This window comes from Sorex araneus, chromosome X (assembly GCF_027595985.1).
Source record: "Sorex araneus isolate mSorAra2 chromosome X, mSorAra2.pri, whole genome shotgun sequence".
NCBI classification, from domain to species: domain Eukaryota; kingdom Metazoa; phylum Chordata; class Mammalia; order Eulipotyphla; family Soricidae; genus Sorex; species Sorex araneus.
Genome location: NC_073313.1, coordinates 360,390,472 through 360,411,248, shown reverse-complemented (window position 1 = coordinate 360,411,248; position 20,777 = coordinate 360,390,472). Strand labels below are relative to the sequence as shown.

General features: G+C 52.0%; 1 protein-coding gene across 1 annotated transcript in view; it reads right to left on the bottom strand.

Moving 5' to 3' along the window:
- Nucleotides 1–16,566: 16,566 nt before the first annotated feature.
- RAB10 (RAB10, member RAS oncogene family) overlaps nucleotides 16,567–20,777 on the bottom strand; it is a 70,913-nt gene continuing 66,702 nt past the window's right edge. The window contains exon 6 of the mRNA XM_055121734.1: nucleotides 16,567–19,088. Coding sequence (XP_054977709.1) covers nucleotides 19,005–19,088 — 84 coding nt within the window. The 3' untranslated portion in view covers nucleotides 16,567–19,004. The remainder of the gene's footprint in view (nucleotides 19,089–20,777) is intronic.

Sequence of the window (20,777 nt, the reverse complement as noted above, 5' to 3'; positions counted from 1 at the left end):
CGAGCCGCTGATGCAGCCGGTGCGGAGCGGAGAATGTGCTGCCCAGACAAGGCTCTCAGGAACGAAGCCCAGTGTGCCCCCAGGGAGGTGACCCCACACGAGCACTGAGTGCGGGTCCGCTGAGGTGACTAGTATCAGGGTTAAAGGGCCGGGGCCTGAAAGAAAGGCCGAGAGCCCCTTCTAACCCAAGTCTCCATCCTAGCCAGAGAAAGGGACAAGCCCGCCCCCAGACTTTCTCCTGAGAAGGGTGACATCCAGTAACGTGTCATCCAAAGACTGGCTAAGGAGGAGGTGATGTCTCTGACCAAGGGGACACTATGCAGTCACTAAAAACAGAGAGATCCCAAAGATGCACAGGCTTGGCACCGCGAGGCTGCCCCAGAACCACGGGATAACTCCCCTGAGCACCCCAGGTGATGCCAGTTTATTGAGATATAATATATAACATTGGGCTGGAGTGATAGCACAGCGGGTAGGGCATTTGCCTTGCACGCGGCCGACCTGGGTTTGATTCCTCTGGCGCTCTCGGAGAGCCCGGAAAGATACTGAGAGTATCTCACTCGCAGGGCAGAGCCTGGCAAGCTACCCATGGGGTACTCGATATGCCAAAAATAGTAACAAGTCTCACTTGGAGATATTACTGGTGCCCACTCAAGCAAATCGATGAGCAACGGGATGACAGTGTGACAGTGAATATATAACATTGAGGATTATTAGCTACACCTATAGTGTATAATTCTGTGTTTTTAGTATATATATATATTAAATATATATACATATATTTGCTTTTTGGGTTACACCTGGAGATGCACAGGGGTTACTCCTGGCTCTGCACTCAGGAATTACCCCTGACAGTGCTCAGGGGACCATATGGGATGTTGCAAATCGAACCCGGGTCGGCCACATGCAAGGCAAACACCCTACCCGCTGTGCTATTGCTCCAGCCCCTTTTAGTATATTCTTGAATGTGCAACTATAGCCAATGTTTAAAAAATTCCTAAAAGCACTGGCGAGACAGTTCAGGGGGAAGGCATGTGGCTGGCAGGGTTACTCCTGAGCACAGAGCCAGGAGAGACCCTGTGTCCTGCCTCGTAAGGGCCCACACCCGCCCCATAAATAAATATAACTTTTTTTTTCTTTTTGGCTCACACCCGGCTAAGCACAAGGGTCACTCCTGGCTCTGCACTCAGGAATTACCCCTGGCGGTGCTCAGGGGACCATATGGGATGCTGGGAATCAAACCCGGGTCGGCCGCATGCAAGGCAAATGCCCTACCCGCTGTGCTATCGCTCCAGCCCAAATAAATATAACTTTTAAAGTTTCTAAAAGAAAGTATGTACCCAGTAAGGAGCCAATCTCTTTCCCACACTGTTCCACTTTTGTTTTTGGTGTTTGGGGGCCACACTTGGTGCTGCTCAGGGGTTATTCCTGGCTCTGTACTCAGGAATCATTCCTGGCAGTGGCCAGGAGACCCTATGGGGTGCTGGGGATCGAACCCGGGTCAGCCATGCAAGGCAAATGCTCTACTCACTATACTGTTGCTCCGGCCCCAGCTAATCCACCTTTTTTCTATCATTTTTCAAACCCCATGCATCTTCCTTGCAATGGAGAGATAAAACCCGTGGTCCTCCGCACCTGCCCTCTCATTTAGCCGAAGTCTCCTGATTCTGCCAGGAAACAGCCCCCGTCAGTGTTTGCTTTTTCTGGACTCTTCCAATGTTTGGATACCTCCCGTGTCTTGATTTGCTCATAAAATGGTGAGCGACCATTGGAATTGTTTCCACTTTCTCAGAACCAAGAAAGGATTGGTGTGGCAGGGTCCTATGTCAACACTATGTTTGGGGCCACACTTGTGGCGCTCAGGGGCCACTCCCAGCTCAGTGCTTGGGGGTTGCTCCTGGTGGTGCTCGGAGAACTAGGCCGCCTGCTTGCAAAGGTGGTGCCCAGCCCGTGGAGCTGCCCCTCCAGCCCTGTAGCATGCGACAGCCCCAGCAGCACAGTGCGACGGGCCAGTCCTGCTGTACTCCTTGGTCCTGTTGGTTCTCTGTGTCGTGGCTAAGAAAGAAAGAGTATCTCACTCTGTTTTGTTGTTGTTGTTGTTTCTCTGTTCCAGTTTTTAGGCCACACCCAACAGTGCTCAGGGCTTATTCCTGGCTCTCGGCTCAGGGGTCACTCTTGGCGGAGCTGGGAACCAAATGCAGCACTGGGGCTTGAGCCCAGGCAGGGCAGGTGCCCGGCCCGCTGTGCCGTCCGCCCCTCATTGTGCTTTGATTTATCTCATGGCAAGTGACGCTGGGCATCTTCTCACGTGCTTACTGGACATTTGGACATTTTCTTGGGGAAAATACTGATTCAAATCTCTTGGCCATTTAAACATTCCTTTGTCTTCTTTTTTTTTTTCTTTTTGGGTCACACCCGGCGATGCACAGGGGTTACTCCTGGCTCTGCACTCAGGAATTACTCCTGGCGGTGCTCAGGGGGCCATATGGGAAGCTGGGAATCAAACCCGGGTCGGCCTCGTGCAAGGCAAATGCCCTCCCTACTGTGCTATCGCTCTCTTAGGGCCGGACAACCACATGAGCTTCCCTCTTCAGGGTAACGGGGTCAAATTGCATGTGTTTGTTCACTGTCCACCGCTGCCCCCGCCCCCAGCATCACCAGGAGTAAGCCCAGAGCACAGAGCTAGGAGTAACCCCTGAGCATCGCTGGGCATGGCCCCAAAGCAAAAACCAAATCCTTGTCTTTTAATTGTTGAATGAAGTTAGGGTCCGATTTCATTCTCTTTCCAGTGGAAATCCCGTTACTCATCCTAATGTTATTGGCTGAAAAAGTCTGCTAGTTACCCCAGTTAATCATCGTTCATCTTTCTCAAATTGAACATAAATGTCCTCATAGAACCATGAAATAAACGTAGTTACCTTCTTATTTCATCTGTAAATCTCTGTATATGGATGTCTAAAGATAGGAATTTTTTCTCACAATTTCTTATACAAGGACTTGATGGTTCCATGGTGAGATACAGTAATATTCACTAACTTCCTCCTAAGGAATCAATTTTGTATTATTCTGTAGCAAATTATTGATAACAAGATATATGAAGTAAATTACTGAGGGGGCCTGCTATGGGGGCTGGCTTAAGCGGTGGATGGAAGAACTGGAAACAGTGGTGGAAGACAGGTGGGACTGGTGGTGGAATGCTGAATGCCTGTAGCAAATCAGCATGAACAACCCTGGAAGCCACAGCATGCATATAAAATGTGAGGGGAAATTTTTTTAAAAAATTAAAAATAAAGGGGCTGGAGCAATAGCACAGCGGGTAGGGCGTTTGCCTTGCATGCGGCCGACCCGGGTTCAATTCCCAGCATCCCATATGGTCACTTGAGCATCGCCAGGGGTGATTCCTGAGTGCAGAGCCAGGACTAACCCCTGTGCATTGCCAGGTGTGACTCAAAAAAGCAAAAAAAAAAAAAAATTAAAAATAAAGGGGCCGGGGGCCGGAGCGATAGCACAGCGGGTAGGGCGTTTGCCTTTCACGCGGCCGACCCAGGTTCGATCCCCGGCATCCCATATGGTCCCCCAAGCACCGCCAGGAGTAATTCCTGAGTGCAAAGCCAGGAGTAACCCCTGAGCATCGCTGGGTGTGACCCAAAAAGCAAAAAAAAAAAAAAAGGGGCCGAAGCTATAGTACAGTGGGTAGGGCGTTTGCCTTGCACATGGCCGACCCAGGTTCAATCCCCAGCATCCCATATGGTCCCCCCAGCACTGCCAGGAGTAATTCCTGAGTGCAGAGCCAGGAGTAACCCCTGTGCATCACCAGGTGTGACCAAAAACAAAAGGCAAAATAAATAATAAAATATTTTTTTAAAATTAAAAATAAAATTATTTATAAAAGAGATAGTTGGGTGGGGGCTGGAGCAATAGCACAGAGGGTAGGGCGTTTGCCTTGCACGTGGCTGACCCGGGTTCGATTCCCAGCATCCCATATGGTCCCCTGAGCACCGCCAGGGGTAATTCCTGAGTGCAGAGCCAGGAGTGACCCCTGTGCATTGCCAGGTGTGACCCAAAAAGCAAAAAAAAAAAAAGCGGTGCTTGGGGGACCATATGGGATGCCGGGGATCAAATCCAGGTCGGCCGCATGCAAGGCAAATGCCCTACCTGCTGTGCTATCACTCCAGTCCCCCAAACTCTTAATATCATCAAAAGCCAAGTTGAACTGAGAGTTGGATCCCTGATGCCACCCACATGCACCACGACGGTCCCTGCAGCTGTACATCAACAACCCCGGCCCCCGCATCAAAGCATTCAGTCTCTGGTGTGCAGCCAGGGGAAAGTGAGCACTGCACCCGGAGCATGCTGCCCCCTGCACAAGCTGTACCCAGCAAGCCCGGCAGCAACAGCCAGAACAAAGAGGAGGGAAAGTGGGTCCGGGGGGGAGAGAGATGAGGAGGATGTGTTTGGAAGTGCTGTGTGCTCGGTACTTAGTCCTGGCTCTGAGCTCAGGCATCACTCCTGGAGGCTCAGGGAACGTATGCAATCCCGGGGGTCAAACCCGAGTTGGCTGTGTGTAAAACAAGCCCCCCACCCACTGCACTATTTCTCCAGCCTCAGAGACTTTTTGTTTTAACTAAGGGAAAAAGTGTTAATCAAAAACCAAAACATAGGGGCTGGAGCGATAGTACAGCGGGTAGGGCATTTGCCTTGCACGCGGCCGACCCGGGTTCGAATCCCAGCATCCCATATGGTCCCCTGAGCACCACCAGGGGTGATTCCTGAGTGCATGAGCCAGGAGTGATCCCTGTGCATCGCCGGGTGTGACCCAAAAAGAAAAAAAAAAAAAACCAAAACACACATGCAGACCAAGTTAAAAAAACAAATGTAGTTGGACTTTGCCTTTCTCTTGCTGTCCTGTCGGGGAATTTAGTTATACCTGATTGGAATCAAAGTCCCTGTAATAAAATCCCATCCATTTTGCCCCCTGAAACGGACGCTGGTCCTGCGGCGTTTCTCACCGGCTGATTTGGCTCCTGCGGGCCCGGCGGTGTTGCTTTGTCTTTGGGTTTTCTCCATGTGGACAACAAGAGGCGCAGATCAACTCGGGGCTGACCTAGGGGGCACAGGGAGCTGTGCCCGACACCAGTGCCAGGGGTGTCTCCAAAACACCCAACCCCCCCGCACTGGGCATATGCAGAGCAGGGGGGAGACCAGGGTTCAGACCCTACACACACCGCATGGGCCCCCAAGGCTGGCTGGGAGCAGCCGCTCAGCAGAGACCTGGGCGTGCGGACCCCAAAGCAGAAACTCCCCCGGACATAACCAACTTTCCTCTCTCCTGGAGTCCACCCCGGGAGGAAGCACTTAGGTTCTGTCACTTGTCACCCTTCCCCGGGCTCTCTCCTCTCGACTCCCGGGGCACCTGGCTCACAGCTACCCACAGATAAATAAGGCAGAACTGGCGAAGGGCCAGGAGGGGGTGTTGAAGGCGCTGCTGGTGTAAGCTGCCCCGATTCCTCCCAGAGGGGGCAGGGTCAGTTACTGAACACAACGTTTTGGGGTCTGGCTTTGCATGCGGCCCACCCCTGGGGGGTCCCCAGCACCGTCTAGGGTCCCCTGAAGACTGCCAGGATGAGCACTGATGCCAGGGTGCAGAGCCAGGAGGCGTCCCTGAGAACAGCCTGATGTGTCCCAAACCCACATTAAATACATCGAGTCTATACATGAATGAAAAATAGGAGCAACAGCACAGCAGGTAGGGCGTTTGCCTTGCACGTGGCCAACCCGGGTTCGATTCCCAGCATCCCATATGGTCCCCTGAGCACCGCCAGGGGTGATTCCTGAGTGCAGAGTCAGGAGTAACCTCTGTGCAATGCCGGGTGTGACCCAAAAAAGCAAAAAAAAAAAAAAAAAAAAAAAAAAAAGAAAGAAAAGAAAAGAAAAGGAAATGTGCCTGGAGCGTGGGGAGGTAGCAAGGCACATAACCTTGCTTGTGTGATCCTTGGGGTTAGATTCTTGGAGAAAAAGAAAGAGAAAGAAAGGGAGGGAGGGAGGAGGGGAGGGAGGGAGGGAGGGAGGGGGAGGAGGAGGAAGGAAGCCAGCTCTGGTCCTAAGAGTCTGTGTGACGTGGGGTGGTCTTCGGCGTGCGGACACTCGCTGGCTCTGTAGAAACCCGGCTGAACGTTACAGATGAGGGCGGAACCCGGGCCTCCCCACCAGCCCCACTCGGTGGATTCTTCTCCCAGGCCACACAGCTGGCGCCCTGTGGGTGCAGGGCTCGGGGGGAGACAGGGGTCGGTCAGAGAACTTGTGGGACTAGCACAAAAGCCAGCTTGCCCCCTCGCAGGGGCTTTGGTCAAAGAAATTCTTCCGCGTTTGCGACTCGCACTCAGCATACATAACCTCTGGGGTCCTCCGGGCTTGTTTTTATTTCACTCACGCTCACCATGCCACTTCCTCCAGCAGAGTTCCAGCGCTCTGTTTGATCTGTCTGCTGGCCTTCAGCTGGCCTTTTGCAATCCCAAGGCTCCGCCGGTTTCCAGGGTCTCATGCAGCCAGCGGCCCCGCAGTGAGGGCTTCCGGCCGGGCTCTCTGCAGACCCCGCTGCGTGGCACCCGGGGTGGAGTGCCGCGGTTGCTTATTTCAGTGGCATTTGCCGAAAGCATAAAAGAATTATCTTCGGGGCTGGAGCGATAGCACAGCGGGTAGGGCGTTTGCCTTGCACGTGGCCAACCCAGGTTCGAATCCCAGCATCCCATATGGTCCCCTGAGCACCGCCAGGGGTGGTTCCTGAGTGCAGAGCCAGGAATAACCCTTGTGCATCGCTGGGTGTGACCCAAAAAGAAAAAAAAAAAAAGAATTATCTTCTATTTGTTCCCTTTGGGGCATTTTGATAATATTTGTCAGCAACCTTGGTTTTCAGTGCCCGGGTTCAAAGCCAGGCCAGGCAGACACTCTGCCACTGATGCCCTGCCTAGCCAGCCGCCCTCTGGGGGCACTTGGGAGAAACTGAGCCACACATGGTGGTACTCAGGGCTGATGCCAACTCTGTTTCGGGGGAGCACACGGAGTACTGGGGATCAAGCCGGGGTTGGCCGCCTGCAAGGCCAGGCAAGCTCCTTAACCCCAGGCTCTCTGCAGCCTCTCCGGGGGGCTGTAACAACTGTGAGAAGATGCCTGCACCCCGGTAAGCCCCCTGCCCCGGCGGATGCTTCGCCTAGCCCGTTGCTGCTATGGTGCACCGTTTGGCATTCGGCTGGTTCCCTCCTGCTTCTTCATTGCCAGTGCGTGGGTTCTTTGGCTTGTGCCAGCTGTATGGAAGGCAAGTGTCGTTTTGTTATTGTTATTTGTTTTGGGGTCACACCCAGTGATGCTCAAGGGTTCCTCCTGGCTCTGAACTCAGAAGTTACTCCTGGCAGTGCTCAGGGGACCATACAGGAGGCCAGGGATCGAATCTGGGCCAGTTGCTTGCAAGGCAAATGCCCTACTTGCTGTGCTATCGCTCCAGCACCAGAAGGCAGCTGTCTACCCCTCTGTTATATCTCCCACCCCCATTCCAGGTGTCTTATTTCATGAGTTTTCTTCACATTTGCCTTTACAATGAATTTACAGATATTTTCAAAGTGAAAATTTGAAATGTATCTTCTTTTCTGGACTGGAGGGATAGCACAGTGGGTAGGGCATTTGTCTTGCAAACGGTTGACCCGGGTTTGATTCCTCCATCTCTCTCGGAGAGCCTGGCAAGCTACCGATAGTATCCTGCCCACACAGCAGAGCCTGGCAAGCTACCTGTGGCGTATTCGATATGCCAAAGACAGTAACAACAGGTCTCACAATGGAGACGCTACTGGTGCCTGCTCAAGCAAATTGATGAACAACGGAGGACAGTGCTACAGTGTTTCTTTTCTGCGTGTATGCCTTCCATCGGTGCAGGGTTGGTGGCGGGGGGCGGGGGTGGCACTGAGGCGACACCCAGTGGTGCTCGGCGAACCATGCAATGCCGGGGATTGAATTGAACTCAGGTGGTGAACCCAGGGCCCTTGCATGGCAGTGCATACGTGTGCACGTGTGTGCACATGTACATGCGTGCTCACTGGACCACATGTTCTGGTCGTGGAACTCATGAGGTGCCTGAGTCTGGAGGTCACCCTCCTGGCTGCAGTACTCACACACCTTCAGGTTAAAGAAGGTCACATTTTATTTATCCATTTTGGGTTTGGGGACAACTCCCAGCAGTGCTCAGGGGCTGCTCCCGGCTCTGTGCTCTGGGATCCCCTCTGATCGTGTTCCGGGGACCATCAGTTTGGGGACTGAACCCGAACCTCCCACGTGCCTGTTGAACTAGCAAACTGGCACAAACGTTGCCACTTTCAAGTGTACAGTCCCATGGCTGGGTACAGTCCCGTGGCTGGCGTTGAGTTTTCACTTGGACCATTGCCACCCCGCTGCCATTCCAGGACATTTTCACTGCCCCCATGAACACCTCATTAAGCAGTCCTTCCCCCGCCCCCATCTCCCCAGCCCTGGCGATCGCTGACCTACTTTCTGTCTCCATGGATTTGAATACTCCGGAATTTCATATAAATGGAATCTTCTGCACCCTGTGTGGTGTTCCGTGTCTGGCTTCATTCACTCAGCATTAAAGCAATGTTTTCTAGGTCCATTGCGGCAGTTGCTCCTGGCTGTGCTGGGGACACCGTACTCAGGATCTTGCATGAAAACCTGAGCTCAGCCCGTTAGGCGTTCTCTGCCCTCTCTCAGGCTCAGAGCTCACGCCTGGCTCTTTGTTCAGGGGGTTGAACCCGGGTCAACTGCTGTGCAAGGCAAGCACCTTAGCCACCTGTTATTTCTATCTCTTCAACATTTTTTGTTCCTGTTTTTGGGTCACACCTGGTGATGCTCAGGGACTACCCCTGGCTCTATGCTCAGGTGTCATTCCCAGGGGTGCTTGAGGGACCATGTAGGCTGGGCAGCAACCCTGGGCTGATTCTGAATGTATGTTTATGTGTTTCTGTTGACCATGTGTAATCTCTCATCTTTGGAGAAGTGTCTAAAATACTCTGCCCGTTTCAAACACCGGAACAGCGCCAGAGAGACTGTACAGTGGATGAGGCACCTGCTTGTCCTCTATGCAGCCAACCTGGGTTCAATTCCCAGCACCCCAACCCCTTGAGCAGCGTCTGGAGTAAGCCCTGAGCACAGAACCCGGAGCACCTCTGAGTGTGGCTCCAAATCAAAAAACAGAGACAAAGCGAAACGAAGGAAATAATTGGTATTTCATGCGCTGCAGAAAATCTTTATTGTATACTGGATACTAAGCCTTTTGTCTGGTACACAATCTCCCCTCCCACAGAACGCTGCTACCCGTTAATAAAATCACTGATGGGCTGTTGAACTTGACATGAAAAGCAAAGGCAGCAGGAAAAGACCCAGGTCTGATTCTCCATACACTGCCAAGTGACCCCTGAGCTCCCAAAACACAGGGCGGGGCGGGGGATTAGAACTCAAAAGCAAAAGCAAAATTTAGCAAGCCAGACCACACCTAAAGAAGGGCTCTTGCTGAGAACTCAGCGCCCCCCCAGCCTCCTGCCCCTCCCCCCCTCCCCGGCACCCCCACACATGCCAGCCTGCTGTTTGCGATTCCTAGCAGGAAGGCCCCACTGCCAGCTGCTCTGGGGAGATTCCTGGCTAGCTGGGGGAAAGATGCTGCCCAGCAAAATAAGAATGCAGCCCAGTGAATGGGAGGCAATATTTGCCAACTGTACATCGGAAAAGGGGTTCAGGCTTAACGCTAAGTGAGCCCCGGGAATGCAGTGCTGCACGCGCGCCCAGAGTGGGGAATGAATGACACTGCTGGGCGGACTCGACGCCGGCGAAGACATTGCTCTTAAAAGTTCTCAGCACAAGGGGGAAAAGAATGTGAGCCGGAGAGAGCCCAGAGGGCGGCAGGGAGATTGCTCCCCAACTTCCCGTTTATTCCCAGCCCTGCTTCAGTGACCCGAAGAACTAAAGGAAAACAAAGAACAAAGCTGTCACTGTTACAAAGGGTTGTTAGCTGGTGGTGAGCACTTCGCCACCCTCCCTTCCCGGGGCCACCGGCAAGGACTTGGTCTTGGAAACCTGGGCCATTGCTACCTTTCGGACCCCTCCAGCCTGAGGAAGGGTTTGAACCACAGATAATCAGCTTCTAGGACAGCCAGGAAGGGCATAGAGGGGTGGGGGGTGGGGTGGGTGTTTCCGTTTTCATCGGTCTTCTTTTTATTTTTTTTGCTTTTTGGGTCACACCTGGCAATGCACAGGGGTTACTCCTGGCTCATGCACTCAGGAATCACTCCTGGCGGTGCTCAGGGGACCATATGGGATGCTGGGAATCGAACCCAGCCCTTCATTGTTCTTCTTTAAAAAAATGTTGAAAACAGTATATTTATTTCTGGCTTGGGGGCCACACCTGGCGGAGCTCCGGACTTACTCCTGGCTCTGGGCTCAGCTCAGGGGTTCATCTTTCTTACACAGACTTTCTACCCATTCCCATTTCTAAGCTCTGTCACAAGTCTGACTTCCCCAGGGGCTCCTGGTGCTTCTCAGCCCTGCGTTTTGCAGGCGCTGGCCAATGAGAACACTGGCCCACTGGTCACCTTTCCTTCTGGGAAAGTTCCCAGCCTTTCCATCGCCCACTCTGAAAAGACTTAATATTTGCAAAAACAAACATTCTAATTCTTGCAGATCTTTTTTTTTTTTGAAGGCCTTAACAGGTTTTAAAATTCCTTTATTGCCATTTAATTGAGGGTTCGGAGACTGAATGAGGTGGGCTTTGTTTACCCTAAGTCTGGATTTAGGGATCTGGGAGTGAAGGGCTGATGGGAAATTTCTTGACACACAGAAGTGTAGTTCCCGAGGAATGGCCACAGGGTGGCGCAGTGACCCCCATATTGAATTTATAGTTTCTCCCTGCCCAGCCCTGCCATGGCAGAGTTAAATGTTTAGTCTTGGTTAACCGAGCAGTGAGGATCCAAAGAGCCATTAGAATAACTGATGAGTTTCCAAAGGCTTTCTGGTCCACCTTGCAGAACCAAGGGACTGGAAAACCCCAGGAGCCAATCGATTCTGCCAATGGAATCTGGAGATGGTCCATTAGATGAATAGATCTGAGCTTGAGTGTGCTCCCCCTCCCCCCAGGAGGTGCTCCGGGGACCATGCGGTTCCAGGGATCGAACCCCCAGGTCCCACATGAAAAGCAGGTACTCCTGACCTTTCGCTGACTCCCCAGGATTACTCCCGGCTCAGGCGGGAGGGACCGTGTGACCCCGGTGCCCCCCCCATCCCCCCCGCATGCACACACACCCTTGGGGCGGTTCCTCCCCAGCCCAGGCCCTAACGTCCCTCAGGTATAGTAAAGTGTCTTTTGGGCTGGAGAGATACTAACTACAGCAAGGAGCTTGCCTTGCATGCAGCTGACCCGGGTTCGATCTCCGGCATCCCGTATGTCCCCTGAGCCCCTTCAGGAGTGATCCCTGATTGCAGAGCCAGAGTAAGCCCTGAGTCCAGCTGGCTGTGGCCTCCAAAACAAAACAAACCCAAAGAAAGTAACTTTTTTTTTTTTTTTTTTTTGCTTTTTGGGTCACACCTGGCAATGCACAGGGCTTACTCCTGGCTCTGCACTCAGGAATTACCCCTGGCCATGCTCAGGGGACCATATGGGATGCTGGGATTTGAACCCGGGTCGGCCGCATGCAAGGCAAACGCCCTACCCGCTGTGCTATCGCTCCAGCCCCAAGAAAGTAACTTTAAATTGGAATATGGGGTCAGAAAGGTAAGGGGTTAGGGCACTTGTCTTCACACCTGACCCTGGTTCCGTCCCCTGAAGCCCACCAGGAATGATCCTAGAGCACAGCAGAAAGCCCTGAGCAATGCAGGGCGTGGCCCCAAACCAGTCGCCTGCCTGCTAACTGCCACCTCCCTCCCTCGCCCTGCAAATAGAAGTGCGTGACCGGGCGGGAGGACGTCATCGGTCACCGTAGTGGGTGAGAGTGAAGGAAAGCCCTGGTTCCCCGAGGGGACTGACCTCTGTGACACATGCCGTGAAGACAGAAGGGCGGAAAGCTGGGCATGTGTGGGAGCCCCAGGTTCCATCCCTGGCACCACTTGGTCCCTTAACATGACCAGGAGGCATCTCTGAGCACTGAGCCAGGAGTAGGTCCTGAGTACCTCATTGTGTATCTCAAAAGCCCCCCGCCCCCCCATCCGCCTAAAAAGCTCTTTCCAGGTGATTCTAAGGTGCAGTAGCTTGAGCTCTGTTGAGTCCAGGGTGTTTGTCCCTCTTTGTTCCCCAGCCCCCATGAGGGACACTGGCGCAGGCTGTCTTCACCCAATGCAGAACCAGAGCGGGAGCATCACACACAGGAAGCACTCAGCTATGGCCAGACAACAACCACAGTATCTGACACACACACTCAGATACACACAGCAATATCACACACAGATGCACAAACACAAATACCATCCCCCACACACTCGGTATAGTAGATACAGACACACCAGTATCTTACACACCACACCACACCACTCTCTCTCTCTCTCTCTCTCTCTCTCTCTCTCTCTCTCTCTCCGTTTATGGCCAAGTCTAAGGAGATGACAAAAGCCCCCAGCGCTCCGACCTTCAGAAAGTTGATCAGGACAGCTGCTTACCTGGCGGCCAGGATGGCCGGGACAGCACCCAGGCCCGCTGTGGGGTGTGCCCCACCCACTTGGAGGACTGATGCTGAGACCCGAGTCCCTCTAAGGCCCTGCGGTAGTGCCGGGGGTGAAGGGGTCAGACGGGGCCTTTCATGACAGGGAGCACAGCAGCCTGGCCTGGCGTCCGAACTAAGGAACTAGGGAACTAAGAAACGCAGATTCCCAGAGTCATTACCAAGGAAAAAGACCCCACAGCTGGCTGTGCTCGGGGCACACTCCTGGAGGGCTGGGGGCGGGGGGCTACAGGGACAGGGATCCAACCCGGGGCAGTCGAGTGCGAGGCAAACACCCCACCCGCTGTGCCTTGGCTCCGGCCCATGCTGTGTAGTTCTCAGTAAGCAACAGAAGTTCCCTCCGCAGCCAGCCCAAGGCAGCCAGCGCAGAGAACTGGAGCAGGACTGTTTGCTCGCAGGTGAAGATGGGCTGACGAGGAAACAAAATGAATGTGGTGAAGAAGTACGGCAAACACAGCCGCAGCGGAACCAGAGACTGCAGGGCACTGCTGTGGGCAGGCGAGGGGCGGGCAGCGCTTCCAGGACAGGTGGACAGGGCTCCCTGAGGACCAAGCCCTAGGACCTTACGCTAAGGAATGTCCTAAGATGAAGTGAGAATGGGACTGGTGGCAGGCTTGCTTTCAGAAGCCAACACTAGCACTGATGGGTAGTGCGACTTGGAGCAAGCACTTCCTCCGAGCTGGTGAAACAGCCTGTCACCAGGGTGCTGACAGGGCCCAAAGAACCTAGAACAGGGTATAAAAAAACCAAATACCCAAAAGAAAGATGCTTTTCCCTTTTCTTTCTGGCTTGGGGGGGTCACACCCCAATGCTGGGGCTGCTCCAAGCACACAGGGGACCAAACTCAGGCCTCCTGCATGCAAAGCCCAGGCTCAGGCCTGCTGGAAGCTCTCGGCCCCCTCCCCCGCCCCCTTGAACTTTAACCCCGTTTCCCTGTCTCATGTTTGTTCAGGGCCACACCCTGCAGCGCCTGTATCTGCGCCAGTCCCTGAGCCCTCCGCAGCCAACGGTGCTCAGGGCTCACTCCTGACAGATGTTGGGGACCAGGTGGTGCCTCGCGCAAGGGAAGTGATCTCTGTCTTCTCTCTAGCCTCCTGCCCCCATCGTTTTATCCGGGTCCATTCCACGGTCTCCACGCACGACTTTCCCAGTGGCCTCGCAGGCTCGCGTCTTCTCCAGCCCATCGCACTTGCTCTCCAACGCTGCTCTCCACTCGCAAGGGCCGAGCAAAAGGCCGGCTGGAGCCGCTGTCCAGGCTGATCGAACCAGGAAGGAAAGCTGGTTTCTGGCCACAGTGGCCCCGGGCGCCTGCCTGCTGACTGCCACCTCCCTCCCTCGCCCTGCATCTAGGGACCACTGAGCAGGGCCACGAGGGGCCAGGACCTTGCACTATTTTATTTTTTTGCTTTTTGGGTCACACCCGGCGAGGTGATGCACAGGGGTTATTCCTGGCTCTGCAGTCAGGAACCACTCCTGGCAGTGCTCAGGGGACCATATGGGATGCTGGCAATCGAACCCAGGTCGGCCGCGTGCAAGGCAAACACTCTACCGGCTGTGCCATCGCTCCAGCCCCAGGACCTTGCACTATCATTCTTCAGATTCCCCCCACTTTTGTTTTAGGGCCACACCCAGCAGCGCTCAGGACTTACTCCTGTCCCTGTGCTCAGGGATCACTCCTGGCAGCCTAGGGGGGACCATAAGGGTGCCTGGGATGGAGCCAGGTGGGCTGCACACACGGCAAACACCTTAGCCACTGAACTAGCACTGACCCCTTTCTTCACACCGTCTATGGGCCACACTCCAAAATGCTACGGGTAAGTTCTGGCTCTGGATTCAGGAATCACGAGTGGGTGGGCTAGTGGGAGAATGTGGGATGGAACCTGGGTTGCTATATGCGAGGCAGACACTCTCCCTGCAGGGCTAGCACTCTGGCCCTCACATCCCGTAAGATGCCCCTGCTCTCACCCGTACAGGAACCCACTCATGTTCCTCTGGCCTCAGAGGCCACCCCCTGCCCTGCTTCACACTGTTCTCACCGACTCAACACTTTTTTTCTTTTTGCTTATTGGACCACACCCGGCGATGCACAGGTGCAGAATACTCCTGATTCTGCACTCAGGAATCACTCCTGGTGGTGCAGGGGGGACCACATAGGATGCTGTGAATCGAACCCAGGTTAGCCACATGCAAGGCAAACACCCTACCCACTGTGCTATCACTCCAGGCCCTCATCTTTTCTTGTTTGGGGGCTACACTCAGCGGTGCTCAAGGCTTTCTCCTGGATCAGGGGTCCCTCCCAGCGGGGTTCAGGGCATGGTATGCAGTAACTGGGCTTAAACCTGCATCAGCTGTGTGGAAGGCAAGTGCCTGGCTGGCTGCACTATCGCTCCAGCCCCTGAACGTGACTCTGGGATCACTGAAACATTTGCCAGCAATTATCTGGCTCTTACAGTAGCTTGGTTGATTATTATTAATTTAAGAACTTCTGCTTCCAGACATCGTTCCTGTACCTGTCCTGTATGAATCCCGGTGATCACAAACCTCCAGAACTCAATAAAAAACCCAGGTACTCGGGACCACTGACTGAAAACGTCAGGCCTCAAGGGATCGGGGAGGGGGTCCCTCCTTCCCACCGTCACACCCACCCATGACCTGCCTCCAGATGCCATTTAAGCACATTAACGGCCACGATCCAGAGACTTACAAATGAATCCTGGGACCAAGCAGCACGCCAGAGATGCCTCCAGACCCCAATTATTCAAAATTTTAGAATTCCAGGAGTGAGTGGCTGCAAAAGCAGCCACGCAAAATCTCATGCTATTCCTAACAAACAATACAAAATAAATTATCGGGGCTGGAGAGATAGCACAGCGGGTAGGGCGTTTGCCTTGCATGCAGCTGACCCGGCTTTGATTCCCAGCACCCCATATGGTCCCCTGAGCACCGCCAGGGGTGGTTCCTGAGTGCAGAGCCAGGAGTAACCCCTGTGCATCGCCAGGTGTGACCCCCAAAAAACATATACATACACTGAATGTAATCAATTATTGTTAACAACTTTACGAAAAATAAAATTAAAAAAGAATTTCTGCTTCCTAAACTAGATCTTAAAGGGCCGTGACCAGGCTATGAGCCCTCTAGGCATAAGACACAAACATGCTGGGAAAAAGCACCGGAACTACTCCAGGTAACCTAAACACTGAGCAAACTCTTCATATGCTCAGTCAGCAGACGGCATCTTACCAACATACCTGACTAGGAGAATAAATATTTTCCAATATGCATAAAGCTGCTGTGTACCGGGCTCGACAATGAAGGCAAGGCCTTTTTCCAGGTTAAGAGATGGATACTGGCCACGTATGCGCCTGTCCACTACGGCAGGCCTACCTTTCTGGGTGACCAGTTTCCAGCTGTGAATGGTCTGTGGCACATCCTAGCATTCCAGTGGGCTGGGGGGCAAGTGGACTGCGGTCGGGCTCTGGACACTACCATGGTTCTGGATAGCATCTTTATGGGGGCTGGGGGTGGCCACCCGGAGTCTCGGGAGCCGCTTCCAGGAGGGATCTGGGGACAGTGAGGGATTGAGTGGGTCTCCCACACAGAGCACGCGCTCCGGCCTGGAGATCATTATCAGCAGCAGCGCGGGCCATCGTTTCCTTATAAAAAATGTAATTTCTTACCATAGACAGTTCTTGAGTAGTTTTTCCAGTTTTCCCTAGGCCGAGTTATCTTCCATTTCGTCCCTCTAACAATTCAACTGCCATTCTGCATTATTTTCAGAAGTTATCCTCCATGTTCTACTCCATAAATAAAAGAAAACCAAGCCACACAGTTGGAAATCAAGTTTAGTTTTTATATGAACAGAAGTAGACCATCTAGAAATAGTTGAGTTTATTTAAATTGTGAAATAGAGAATATGAAACCGAATCTGTAGCCAGTACCAGAGAATGGACGTAAGTAACTGTTTGGTGTCTGATGAGAACAGCTTCTACACAGGATCCAGGGAGACTTACAGAAAAAGGGGCAGAACCCGAAGATTAAGCGAATAAAACTCATGTTTCAAACAGGTTATACAAAAATTGATTTATACTCCATTTCCCTTTTTTTGATATTTAGAAAGTGCAGATTTAACAAAAGGTAGCCATATCCTTTCTATGTACAATGCCGATTATAATTATGCAAACAAACTGTCAGTCTGTTACCCAAAAATCCCAGTGTTTAGTTCTCAAACCTTAAGTCACTGAACTGAATAAGGATTAGAGGGTAAAAAAAAAAAAAAAATCTACCACAGCCACATTCCAGATAAAGGAAATCAGCAAACATATTAAAATCTAACAACAATAGGTTTAAACAAAAACTTTTCAAGAAGCGTCATTTCATTATTACTTTTCATGGGGAATTAGGATTATTTGGCAATGCTGCTTTTTTCCTCGTAGTAAACAGTGCTAAAGTCAAATGAGAGGAGAAAGCCCGCGGCACTCTAGGAAGCCCCGCCATTTGGGCACGCAGATTTGCTTTTAGGGCATGATCTGAAAAATTCATGGATGTTCCTAGCAGATGCGCCCCTAAGTTGTTTCTGAGAGCCAAGAGGTCATTTAAATGCTCGCCACAGCTCCGAGAGACTTCTCAATGGAAGCTGCTGTCCTCAGCTCCGCCTCTGCTGGAAATGAATCATGCTATTCACAATTATTCCAACAGAGGTATCATGTTAGGATGCAGGCAGCAGAGCGAATGTAACCTACACTAGCCTAATGACAAGCAAGGAAACAAAACGGGGGAAAAAAAAAAACAAGTGGAGAAAAAGGACAAGGTTCGAGATAGCTGGAGATTTTATCTGTACATAACAAGCCTTTTGTTGTCCTTTTTCTGAAATCCATGCCAAAGCAAGTTTTCCAAAGGGATATAAGGATAGGACTTCAAATGAACATTCTAAAGAAGTTCTAATCCTTAAGGTAAAGACAACATAACACTGAAAAGTGTTCTTCAAAGGCCAAATCTCAATACATTTGGCAAACAAGTGAATAAATCGTACTCCTCCTTGTTGCTTTTTTGAAACCACCTTTACTGGGCTACCAAACTGTCGGAGGAGTTCCAAACGGCGACTACTCGAATCCCGCCTGAGAGGCTCACTCCGGGCAGTGACCAGGCTAGACACCTAAGGAGCAAGACAAACCACGACACCCTCCAAACACAAGTGCATGCAATTAGTGCTTCCATTTCGTCAACTCAATGAATAGACAGGAAGAGAACAGAGGGAGGGAGAGGGACGAACACGAAGAATCAGCAAAGGAAGAAACCTGGGCATGGCGAGAGAAAAGGCCGGGAAGACGAACTAGCTGACATCGGACAGAAAGTGCTTAGAATCAAGCTTTCGGCTCACTCAGCAGCTCAGAGCAGCGCTTCGTGTCCAACAAACCTCCTAGCTTGCCCTCTTTCAATTTTTAAATAACTCGACGCTGGGTGGTCGTGGAGGAGGAGGAAGCGAATAAAGCAGCATGCAGGAGGACAAGACAGGGAAGAGTGGCCAACGAGGAGAACTGGTGGCAGGATACTGTGAAATCCCAAGGCCACTGAAAAAACGAGACTCAGCAAACCCAAGCTATCATTTCTGCATTACCCTTTGTCCTCAACGAACTACTTTGAAAATTACAGCCGAGCAGACCACATACATCTCCATGGATTATGTCTGGGTGATATGTCTCCTGCACATGCTTCCGCCAAAACAAAGAAAGGGAAAAACCAAAAGTTCTTTCCACATAAGGCACAGGACAAATTAACCCCATTTACATATTCAAGGCGAAAATGAGTGTTTTCCTGGCTTTTGTTTCGTTTCTATCACATGTCTACAGATTATAGGGACTCAAGCACATTATCCATGACAGAAAAGTCCACTGTTGTACAAAATAAAATTGTTAATTCTAACTTTTATTCTTATACAGTTTGCGGAATAGAGCTGAAATGATTGCTATCGGTCTTAGTGCTGATGAGAACTGGACTCTAATACAACGGAAATGCAGTGGATGAACTGAGCAGGTACATTTAAAAAGGAACTCACGGACATGATTTTTTTTCTTTACATTTTTTTGTTTGTTTGGAGAAAATTATAAAGTCAGCAAGCAGTCACAGATGAAAGAACAAATAAAAGAGGTGGACTGGATAGTTAAGATGAGGAACAAAAATATCTATTTAGAGTTAAAATGGTCAGAGCGGTTTATTTTGCAGCAAGAAGAGAAACGGGGCGGAGGCCGGCGGCTGCAGGAACGGGAGCGCTCAGCAACATTTGCTCTTCCAGCCCGTCACTCCGCCTCCACTGCTGATATCTACATTCTCACTGTTGGGCTCTTTTACGGGGGTCTGGAACAAACACACAAGGAGAGCAGTCCGTGAGAAATGGCAGCCTGGACCACGAAGACGCATGCAAACAGTCCAGACACAATGCATCAGAGGCGGGTCCTTGCCCCTGGCCGTGAGGGCGGGATGCACCCTATCCTCTCCCGGCAGACACGTACCCCACACCCCCCAACTCCTAGGACGCAAAGAGGCATTATCAAGCACGAGTATAAAAACAAAGGTGGGTCATGTCCAACTTTGGAGAAGTGAAAGGGCCCTTCTCTCCATCTGGTGGCCTTACTGACTAAAGCTTGTATTTCTGTCGACTTCAGGAGGCCTGCGCCCCATGTATGTATGAGGGCGGGCAATACTGGCTAGGGAGAAGCTCAAAGGGCTGGCGCGCTTTGTGTGTGGGAGGGTCAGGTTCAATCCTGCAGCCCATGGGCAGTCGCCCCTGAGCACCATCAGATGTGCCCAAATATTAACACCATGAAGAGGAAAAACGGGCCTGGGAGTGGCTCATCAGGAAAAGTGGCAGGCAAAATGCAAAGCTGTAGAACTCTGGTTAAGACTGGGTATGTGGGGCCTGAGCCAGGCTGTGCGTGTGGCCTGGGTTCAGTTCCTGGGACCACACGGACCCCAGCATGTACAGGGAGCAAAGCCTGAGCGCTGCCAGGTGTGGCCCAAACAGAGAAACAAAAACCCCAGATGAAGAGTACTTGATGAGCTGCAGAACAGTGGGGGAGGGCATGGTACATACATAAGGCCCTGTGTTCCACCCCTAATACCATAAACACACGAAGAATTATTATTTTGGAGGGGGTTGCACCCTGAAATACTGAGGGGTGACTCCTGGCTCTGTAGTCAGGGATGACACCTGGCGGTGCTTCGAGGGCCATATGGGATGCCAGGGATGGAACCCAGGTCGGTTGCATCCAGGGCAAGCATCTTACTCGCTGTACTATCCTCAGGCCCCCAGTAGCACTGTAGCACTATTGTCCCGTTGTTCATCGATTTGCTCTAGCAGGCACCAGTAACATCTCTATTATGAGACTTGTTACTATTTTTGGCATATCGAATATGCCACGGGGAGCTTGCCAGGCTCTGCCATGTGGGCGAGACACTCTCGGTAGCTTGCCAGGCTCTCCAAGAGGAATGGAGGAATCGAACCTGGGTCGGCTGCATGCAGGGCAGACACCCTACCCGCTGTGCTACTGCTCCAGTCCACAAAAACGGTATTTAACACAGAAAAAATAACTAGCAGATGCAAATATTAAATACTTATATGTTCTTTACTGTGATTCCATAAGCACTAAGAAGGACTCGGGAATCAGGAAAGCTGGAATAGCTTCAAGCTGCCACAGTGCCACGGAGAGATGGAGAGATGGAGAGAGATCTCTCTCTGCCCTTCACGGAACTTTCACACACGCTCAGTGCGGAACATTTGCGTTCAGCTGGCCCTACCTTTTGTTGGGGCGAGGTTCTGATCTGTGAATCCCCTTAGTTCTGCATGTGTGGTAGTCAAACATTCTTTGCTGTCATGTAAGACATGACGGCCCTCCAGTAGGAATTAGTTTTGAATGGGTCTGAGGGGAAACGTTATTAAAGCACGAATCCATGGGAGGAGACAGCGGGGAGAGGGGCAGGCGCTCCGGGTGTGACGCCCGGCGCGCAGTCAGAGCAGCTCTGAGCAGCACAGAAGCCAAGGGCACA